We start from the raw sequence: 9,878 nt of genomic DNA, 5'->3' as shown, positions 1-9,878 counted from the left end.
GCTGTGAAACAATCTTTCAAATGTGAAGGTGTGGTAAGCACTTTCAGACAAAGGAAAGCGACAGAGCTCATCACCTGCTGACCTTTGCATAAAGAAATTAGTAAAGGCAGTTCTTCAGACAAGAGGAACATGATACCACATGGAAATTCGAGTCTATGCAAAGAATGAAGAGCATTGAAAACGGTAAAAATAAATGTTAATAAGTTATAAAGATACCATTACAAGAACGAAACGGATAAAGGGGGTCAAAAGATGTACATTTTCAGTTATAAAGTCAGTCACGGAGATATAAGGTGCAGCAAGATGACTGTAGTTAACAATATTGTGTCATATATTTGAAAGGTGCTAAGACTACATCTTAAAAGTTCTCATTACAATAAAAACTTTTTGTAACTATGGTGGAAGATGTTAACTAGCCTCATTGTGGTCATTTTGCAATATTCACAAATATCAAGTAATTATGTCGTACACTTGAAAATAATGTCCCCTCTCTCAATTATTTGTCAATAAAAAAAGATTTGAAGATGCAGGGGCAATCGGCACCTTTTTATAAAAAAAGAACGAGAAACAGGTCACAAAGTCTCCAAATCGCCGGAAGGAATTCCGCGGCGAGCCTGTGCTCGGCGGGTGGAAGACAGGTGCCCGGAATCAGCGACACCTGGTAGATGAATAAGGGCGTGGCTTGGTCCCGGTAGCCAGGCGCGGGCAGGACCTTGGGTACAAACCTCTCGCAGCGCGCTGCCGGCAGGGGCGGGGCGGGGAGCCGCGGAGCGTCCGTTGCTAAGGTCGCGCCGCCCTGGCGACGGGGACCCGGCGCCCCGCGCATGCGCCGCGGCCGACTCCGGTGCACTGTGGGATGGGACCCGAGCGGCGCGTCGAGGCCGGAGCGGGCGGCGGCGGCGGGGCCGGCGGCGGCCGGGGAGCGCGGCTTAGGCTCGGCCGGCCGGCGGGGGCGCGGGCGCGGGCGGCGCCGCCATGAACGCCGCGGTGGTGAAGCGGACGCAGGAGGCCCTGGGGAAGGTGATCCGGCGGCCGCCGCTGACGGAGAAGCTGCTGAGCAAGCCCCCGTTCCGCTACCTGCACGACATCATCACGGAGGTGGGTGCTGGGCCGGGGGCCGGGTGCGGGCCGGGGGTCAGCGTCCTGGGTGGGGGTCGGGACCCAGGCGCGGGCCGGGGGCCGGGGTGCGGGCTGAGGGTCGGGGCCCCGGGGTGGGGGTCAGGGCCGGAATTCAGGACCCAAGTGCGGGCCGGAGTGGGCCCCCAGGTGTGGGTCAGTGCCCAGGAGCGGGGGCGGGGGGGCCGGGAAGGGTCAAGGGTAGACGTCCTGGGGCAGGGCGGGCCCAGGTGGGGCCGGGAGTCAGGGCCTAAGTGTGGGGTGCGGGCTGGGGTCCGAGCCGGGAGTCGGGGCCCAGGTGGAGGTTAGGGCCCAGTTGCGGGGTGCAGGCTGGGCCGGGCCCAGAATCAGAGCTGACGTCAAAGTCGGACCTCCTATAGCTTAGCTCAGGCCCTGCCGGAGGAGCATCCACTAGGCCCAGTTCTGTGGTGCCTCTGTACTGAGTTCCTTGCCCTCACCTCTGCTCTCCTCTTCTCACCCCTTCTCCTGGGCCGCCTCTTCTGGCTCCTTGAGCACTCTTTCTTTCCAGACTCCCCTTGTGCCGGTTCGCACTCTTCTAATACCCTGCCTGGCAGAGTCGTTTCTGGGATTCTTTCCCCCCTTCAGTGCCTAGCTCGTGAAAGGATCAAAAATCGTTGGGGAATTAAGTGATTTATTTTTTTATCCTCATATCCTCAGTTTTTATGCACACTCTGTCCACGTTTTGGATACTTAATAATACCTGTGGATAAACTTGCTGAACGTGGTTGTAGTGGGACCCACAGGGGAAAACTGTAAGAGAGCCGGTTGATGTTGGCTGATGAAGGGCACAGCTTCACCTCCTCTGAGATTGGTCGTCTGTAACTTTTCCCCAGTGGAAGGTGAATTACTGGCTGATGGAGACTGTACTTGTTTGTTGCCATATCCTGGATGAGCTGAACTGGGTAAGGTACACAGAAGGTGCACAGCACACATTCTTTGTTGAAGGAGGCTGTCTCGGTTCCTGGTAACTCATCTCCATGGTGCACTTAAGAAGGACATTGAACTCAGGGACTTGGGCGTGGTCTCTGGTCTCTGGGAGTTAGGAATCAGGCTGAACTTGCAGATTTCCAAGGGTTCCGCATATTGGTCCTTAAACTTCATTTCTTATTCTTGCTAACAGGTTGGGTATATTATTCTCCACAAGCTTTGCTTTATCATTTGCTGCCTCAACTTAGTTTATAATGTGTGCCTCTGTGTTGAAAACCCTAATTGTGCTTAGAACTCTCTGGAATCCCACACACATCCCAGCGCTGTCTTGTCAAGCCTCCTGTAGCTGGGGCAACACTTCCACCTGTCACTAGACAGTGTTTGGGGAAGGGACACGGCTGTGTGCTGCATTACTTTCGAAGTAGGCAGGTAGTGCCCTTGAACCCGGAAGGGGAGAAGTGAGTTAGCAGTGACTGCAGCACTTACCATACCCTCACGCTTTTGTCTTCTGTTAGTCCTGTCTCCCCACTGAAGTGGAGAGCTGGGGGGCAGGCCTCGGGGATAGGCCTCCTCCTGTGGGTCTTGGTGTGGCACTGGGCTCCTGGAAGGTCAGAGTGCCTTAAAATGGGGAAGGGGGAGGGGCATTCAGGCAGGAACTGAGTTGGTGAACCAGCAGTCAGGTTGTGTGGAGGCAGTTAAGAACAAGTGGTCTGCTTTTCTTTCATGATTTTTTCCTAATCTAATGCTGAAATGAATTTCTCTGCTTATGGAAAAGTAAATACATTAATTGTCACCTGCTTGTTAAGGATTTTAGAATGATCAGCATATTGGAAAGCATTTTCGTGTAAGAGGTGAAGAGCCTCCTGAAAATCTTAACTCTCAGTATTGTTTTCACAAGTCACCACATTAGTAATTTAGCCACAGCTAAACTGTTTCTTTCATAAATCAAAGCATTGATCTTGTAAGGTTAATGTTTCTGGTCCCTTTGCTTGCCAGCAATGTAGAAAAACCTCTGAAGAGACAAAATGAAAAGGCTCTAGGAGTATTAAGTGTAGGATATTCTTAATATTCCGTCTGTCTTCTCAGGAGAAATGATAGCACGGCTCTTAGGTAGTTGATGAGCGTGAGAGCCAGCTTACTAGTGAGGTATGCTTGGTCTCGGAGAAATTGCCTCATGTTAGCATGGGACCGTCCATTTTCCAACGAACATGACTTGCATGAATACATGTGCTTTATATCCACCCACAACATATACATGTAGGTATATTCATGCTTCCTGCGTACAGGGCAGCTGACATTTTCCTTTCTGGTTTGTTTTTTGAAAAAAAAAAAAAGAAAAAAAAAAACTTGTCACTACTCATTTTGTTGACTTTACAGGGACTGCTCGCATTTTGAAAAGCCCTGGTCCAAGAGAACGAGGAGCCTGGCTATCTATTGGTTTGGGGAGGAACAGGGAAAATCACCACCCCTAAAGTTGGTTCAGGGTAATGGGGAGCTACAGGTTGACCGAGGGGAGGGACAGGATGGGAGAAAACAAAAGTGACAATTGCACAGAGCACCCCGCTGTTGTAGTAAAGTGAATGAGAAGAAAGACCTTTCTGTCCAGGCTCAAAACCCAGGCTGAGAGATTCCTCTTCTTTCCAGAGTCCATTTTCGCCCTTGGGCCTGAGTGGCCCTCGTAAGATGCTGTCCCCCTGCCTCTGAACCTTTCAGGGCCTCCTCGGGGTCCTAGGTGAAAGTCCGTATTCTTGGTGGCTTTGACAGCCATCTGGATCAGGCGCTGCCTGACACCGGCCCTGCCAGACTCTGGCCTCAGGCTCCTCCTGCCCTGAACTTGTTCTGCTCTCTTGAACAGGACCTTCTGGGCCCAGGACCTTTTGTAGGGATTGTTTATCCTGGCACATGGGTCCTAAACACCCCCGCCTGCCACTTATGCTGTGAGCTCAGTGTAGATCCAGCGTCTTCTGGGAAACTTCCCCTGACACCCTGGCCCCTCCTGTGTTCAGACCAGGGACTGATCCTGTGCTCCCTCAGCACTCTGCAGGTCTGTTGCAGTGTTTACCCGTCCACACTTCCAGGCTGGGTTCTGCCTGTGTAAGGTCTCCCGGACAGTAGACACTAAAAAGCTGGCTGAGTTACGTGAGGGAGTTAAATCCTGGATATGAATAGACTCCGGCAGCTCTGACGGTGTGAGGTTCCGGGGCTGAGGCTGACGCAGAGGCTGCCGTGATAGGTGCTGACCATGGCCTTGATCTTTTGAAGGTGATTAGGATGACTGGTTTCATGAAGGGCCTCTACACAGATGCTGAGATGAAGTCCGATAACGTTAAGGTAGGCTGGGGGTGGGGGGCACCCCTCGCCCTAACAGTGGATGTGTATCGTTTATATGCTGATGGGTGTTGAAATACAAGGTTGATTAATTCGTGAATTGTGCTGTACTCCCTCTCATTTCATTTTCTTACTCTTGCCAGCTGCATATCCTGCTAATTTTATCCACTGAGAAAGGGAACTAGTGTTTTAAAGGTCCCTGCTAGCCTCCCACCTCAAACTAAATGCTTTATTTGTTTTTCTTTTGTCACAAAGAGTGAATATTTCCACATCTAACCTGCTTTAAATAGTAAGTGTGTCTGTTAAGCAAACTGAAGATGATGGAGACTTTCTTGGATGGGCTTTTCATTTGTATTTTAAATGGAAATCTTTCAGGATAAAGATGCAAAAATTAGCTTCCTTCAAAAGGCCATAGACGTGGTGGTGATGGTTTCGGGAGAGCCACTGTCAGCAAAGCCAGCACGGATCGTGGCCGGGCACGAGCCTGAAAGAACAAACGAGCTGCTGCAGAGAATTGGCAGATGCTGTCTCAGCAAGGTAATGCGGAGGGGCCGGAACGCAGACACAGCAGTCCTGAGAGACAAGACGGGGTGACAGGCGCCCGCAGGGTGGGGGACCGTGTCTCAGAAGGGAGCCCTGGGTGGTGTCTGCCAAGCGCAGTGCTTTGGAGCCTCAGAGTTCCGGGAGGACTGAGTCAAAACTATACAGTGAAACAAAGGTCTGCCATACCAGGTTCTTCAGATGCTAAGTATGAATGAGGGAATTTCACGGACGCTGGCTCTTGGGGTGGGGGTGGCGTGCCCAGCGTCCAAGCCCTGCCAGCTTTCTCCTTTAGAGCCTCCTTCCAGGGCAGGGGCTGGGGGCTGGATGACTTGCTGGGCTGCTTCCTCGGTGCTCATGGCATGGCCCTGTACTCTGTCTGCCTCTGCAGCCTCTGGTGTCTGCTTCTTTCCTTCCATTCCTTCCTTCCTCTCTTCTCTCTCCCCTCTGCCCTCTTTTTCTGGTCCTCTCCCTTCTGGCTACTAACAGCGGAGCTGTGCTGCTTTCAGAGAAAGCCGGTATCACTGCATAGGGACTGATTCGCTACCTCCTGAAATCCTCATTGTGGGTCAGAGACTTGGCCTCTCTGTTTAGATCCAGCCCAGGCTGTGCTTACTAGGGACGCCAGAGGGCATCTCGGCTTGGATATGCCAGCTGGGCATCTCCAGGGCCTTTTTTCTTTGTGGGATCTAAGTCAGAGGACAGAGCTAATCCAGCCCTTCATGTACCTGATGGGTTGTGGGCTGGGGCTAACCTTCCACGTTTCCAAAATAGGCAAGAGGGTGGGTTTCAGCCCGTATGGCGGGGGTGGGGATGGGGATGGGAGCTAGTGGCATCAAGGAGGCCTCCGGTGCGTCTCGCCCTGATTTACATCCAGATCTCAGGTTCGGAGGCATACAGCTGATTTCACCCATGCCCTGGCTTCGTCCCCAGTCCCCACCCCTGCATCCTGCCTGTTACTTCTTTTTCAAAACACTTTTGACTCCCGTATTCCCTGCTTAATCCTTTGCCAGCTTCCTGTTGCCTGGGCACAGCCAGCTCTGTGGCTTGGCTCACAAGGGTCCTTGAGCTGCTGCTACCCTCTCCCCTCCCATTCTCTCTCAGCTCCCACACCCACGCCTGCATGCTGAGGTCCCTGGCCTTGGTCAGGCCCTTCTTTTCTTCGGCTGGCTGCGGTGGTGGATAGGTTGTTTCCTGGAGCCCTGGCCTTTCCCCTCTCCCAGGCTGGGTAGGCACACTGGTGTTTAGCTGCTGCACCTGTCCTCTCCTCTGAAACCCAGTGCGTCCTCAGCATGGCGACTGGTGCCCGGTGTGATGGTGGCTCTGTGTATCCTTGGTGAGCGAGTGAGCATGTCAGTGAACGGGATGCCTGCCCGGAGGTGTTGGAAGCTTCTGCGTGGAGTCAGGGAAGCCATGGGAGGGTTTCGGGGTTCAGTCAAGCTTGAGTCAGATCATTCTGGGAGACCCTTTCAGTGCTGGGCCTTTGTGATCCTGCAGGAACCATGTGGCATCTGTGGAGTCACGCGCGGCAGCCCTGTTGTCCTCCAATGACACGCATGTCTATACTTGAGCCAGTTTGGGGGGAATTGAAGTGGGATTTGCTTAGCTTGGGTCGTTTCTGCTGGTCATGTCCGAAGTGGTATCCTTGGTGACTGATAACAGCATTTCCTTCTAGTAGCTTATCCTTTGACTTTCACGTCTGCGTGTTTTAACGTGTTTAGTGACCTGTCCACGAATGTGGACACTTGCATTGGTCTCTTGTGCTGGTCTCGTTTTCATGTTGTGTTCCATTTCCTCCCATTCGGACCACAAGCTCTCCAGCGACGAGGCAGTGAAGAGAGTGTTAGCTGGAGAGAAGGGGGATCTGAAGGGAAGGTCCTCACTGATGTCAAAATCTCAGGAATTGGACAATAAGAATGCACAAGAAGAAGAGCCCAGAGTTCATAAAGATAAAGAGGTAAGTTGTAAGTTGCACATATTTGAAAATAATGAGTCTTTTTATAGTTCAGGTAAAGACATTTATAAGTGATATTGTTGTTTGACCTTCTTTTCAGGATAAAAGGAACTCTGAAATAAATGAGAGGAGTACAAGCAGAGATCGGAAACAGAAGGAAGAAGTGAAGGAAGAAAGCAAAGCAAGAGAGAGGGACAAAGAGAAGGAGAAGACGAAGGAGAACGACCGTGAGAGACATAAAGATCCTGAGCGAGACAAGCACCGAGATGGGGAGAGAGAACGAGCCAGAAACCGGGCCAAGCAGGACAGAGACCGAGGCAACAGAGACCGCGACAAAGACCTGGACCATGAGAGAGAGAGGAGGAACGAGGGAGGAAAGGAGAAAGAGAGGTGGAAAGACCGGGAGAGAGAGCGTGAGCGAGACAAGGCCCGGGACAGGCGGAAGGTGAAGGATGGGGAGCACTCGAGGGACCCTGACAGGGAGAAGAGCAGAGAGCATGACAGACCTGAGAAAAAGGTAAAGTCCTGCTTGAAAACCTCCGTCTTTAAGAAGACTTTGTGTTATTCTCAAAGGTGTTTCCTATCTTTGTCGCAGCACGATGGGGACTCTGCTCCTCTCCAGCGCTTCGATAAAGTGATGCCACTCGAGCATTCCCAATAGAAACCCAAACTGACACCAGTTTTGCAGGGGTTCTGAGCCTCTGGCTGCATGTGTGCATCTGGGTGTTTTTTGAAGATGGGGGGCCCACCCTGTAGCTACAGGAGCCGTCCTTCCAAGCTGCCCCGGTTGTGTATGTGCTCCTGGGCATGGCTGAATGTATGGAGCTTCAGGGCTCCTCTATAGGTCTTGTGGGTGTCAGCAGATACATACCAGACCTCCGATTACTGTAATTTTTGCTTAATTAAATTTTCAGGTAAATTTGTGGTTGGCCAGAAATTTTGTTCAGTTGCCGTGTTTTCTAAATGTGCAAGTTACTTTTGGGTTCACTATAGGTGGTTCAGGTCTCCATTAGGGGCTGGTCCTGCACATGCCTGTTCTCATGGGGACAGTGTGTTACAGAGTGTCTCTGGAGGGTTGTGAAAGTCTCTTGGTCTCCAGCTGCCAGGAAGGAGGGAGTGGAGGTCTGGACAGAGTCAAGGTCAGCAACCTGGGGAGGGGATGGGGCATGTGCAGCGCTCATGACTCCTGCGGTGAAGGACCAGGTGTCCGGCTGGTGGTGCGGTGTCCTTCACCCTAAGGGGACAGCAGGCTGGGCTGCAGCAGAGCCTGGTGTTTCCAGCAGGAAGTTTCAGAACCATCGTTGAGCTTGACGGTCATCCCTTGCTTTTCAGTCTTCACCGGGCACAGGGTCTGTGGCCTAGTCTCTTCTAGACCTTACGTCAGGACGTGTTGGTCAGAGACTTGACTGTGGCTCTGAGCTGGGGCTTGCGGGTGCCCTGTACTTCCCTTTGGGAATATTTCCTGATGGAGAGTCTGAAGCTTTTGCTTGACGAGAACCCTCTGTTGGAAAGTTGCCCCCTCCCCCCGCCCCCTAATGAGCCTCGGCTATGTTTCCTGGTGGCTGGCAGTTTCTCTTGTTCACTCCTTCCCTTGTTTCCAGATTTCCCCCTGTTTTATGGGGGCGTGTCCAAGAGATTTGGCCTGGGGTGGGCATCCCACGTGTCCCGCTGTCCCAGAGTTTCCTGGGAGGTGCTGCCCCAACCCCCTTGACCCTGGCCTGCCCCACTGGGAATCATCCAGATGGCCCTTGCGGAAGCAGGCAGTATACCAGCCGCGGGCACTCTGGCCTGGAGGGGGACGGATGCTCGTAAGAGAAGGGTGCTCTTACTGCTGCTCAGCAAGAAACATCTTGCACCTCGATGTGCTTTTAGGTGTCACAGATTTGAGTAATTCTAAGAATATGATGAATTTTTTTCTTAACAGTCCTCAAGCTCAGGGGAGGTGTTCAAAAAGATGCCAGATGGATCTTTGAAAGACTCCAAAGCTGAAACAGAGGTAAACTTTGAAGAATAACTTCCAGAGACATAAATCATGGCTGTGTTGATGTGGTGACACCATGCTGTGGTCTCCTCTAGTCTGTGAAGACCCTGGGGTGGGGGGGTTGTGGTGCAGGCTCATGCATGGGCCCCAATTTCCATGCTGGGTTCTGGGCTTCTCTTATATACTTATTTGACGAGTATGACGTGGGGGTACAGAGGGATGTGGGAGTCATCTGGGAGAGGGTCTGGGTGAGGATCCAGTCTCCAGGCAGACTGGGATAGCTAGGCCGCCGGACGGATCCCTCCAAATTCTGTTTTGCCTGTGTGAGGTCTGGTCGCGCACGTCCTGTGGCCGGAGTGGATCGTCTCCCTGCCTCCAGGCCCTGGAGGTTCGACTCAGGCCAACTTCCCTAAAGCACTTTGCATTTCTGAGGACGTGTCCAGGCTGCTGCAGGGAAGGTGGACCGGGCATGGCGCAGAGGCTGGGAGGCCGGTTAGGGGGCGTTATGGCAGGCTGAGCAAAACCTTAGGGCTGCTGTGTGCTCGGTTTGAACACTTGTGTGTTTGCACCCAGAGCTGTCACGATGCATGTGAATAATTAGCAGATAGCAAGGGAGGTGGGGTCCTCATAAACATATCCAGTAAGACCATTCTCAGTGTGGTTGGCGGATTGCTGGGCTTTGGAGAGCTTTGCAGAAAGAAGGATTTCTGAATTTAGAATGAGAGAGGCCTGAGTGTCCTCTGTTCACCCTCAGGTCTGGGCTGCTGAGCTGTGCTGAGTTAGTGGGTGGTGTGTCCTGTTGCCTCTTTGTTCTTCCTCGAGCAGCGGCTGCCTAGTAAATCTGCTCGATGCATTGCTGTGTCGTGCCTCAACTAATTCTATCTGTTCTCCTTTCTTTAAGACCGAGATTTCCGCTAGAGCATCCAGGTCAGTGGCAACAAAAGCATCAAAACGGCGATCCAAAAATGCAGTGGAAGGTACTGAGGATTTATCATATAAGGAGCTGAAAAT

At 52.2% G+C, this 9,878-nt stretch overlaps 1 protein-coding gene across 3 annotated transcripts in view; it reads left to right on the top strand.

Annotated features, from left to right (window-relative positions):
• The first annotated feature begins 901 nt into the window (after positions 1 to 901).
• Positions 902 to 9,878, top strand: part of TRAF3IP1 (TRAF3 interacting protein 1) — a 58,234-nt gene continuing 49,257 nt past the window's right edge. For all 3 annotated transcript variants that reach the window (XM_080798765.1, XM_080798764.1, XM_080798766.1), the window contains exons 1-7: positions 902 to 1,098; positions 4,327 to 4,395; positions 4,768 to 4,929; positions 6,746 to 6,889; positions 6,987 to 7,403; positions 8,811 to 8,882; positions 9,769 to 9,844. In XM_080798765.1, coding sequence (XP_080654891.1) covers positions 976 to 1,098; positions 4,327 to 4,395; positions 4,768 to 4,929; positions 6,746 to 6,889; positions 6,987 to 7,403; positions 8,811 to 8,882; positions 9,769 to 9,844 — 1,063 coding nt within the window. In that variant the 5' untranslated portion in view covers positions 902 to 975. The remainder of the gene's footprint in view (positions 1,099 to 4,326; positions 4,396 to 4,767; positions 4,930 to 6,745; positions 6,890 to 6,986; positions 7,404 to 8,810; positions 8,883 to 9,768; positions 9,845 to 9,878) is intronic.

The sequence above is a fragment of the Martes martes genome, assembly GCF_963455335.1.
Source record: "Martes martes genome assembly, chromosome: 3".
NCBI classification, from domain to species: domain Eukaryota; kingdom Metazoa; phylum Chordata; class Mammalia; order Carnivora; family Mustelidae; genus Martes; species Martes martes.
Note: the sequence above shows the minus strand (reverse complement) of the source record. Positions and strands in the feature narration are given on the sequence as shown.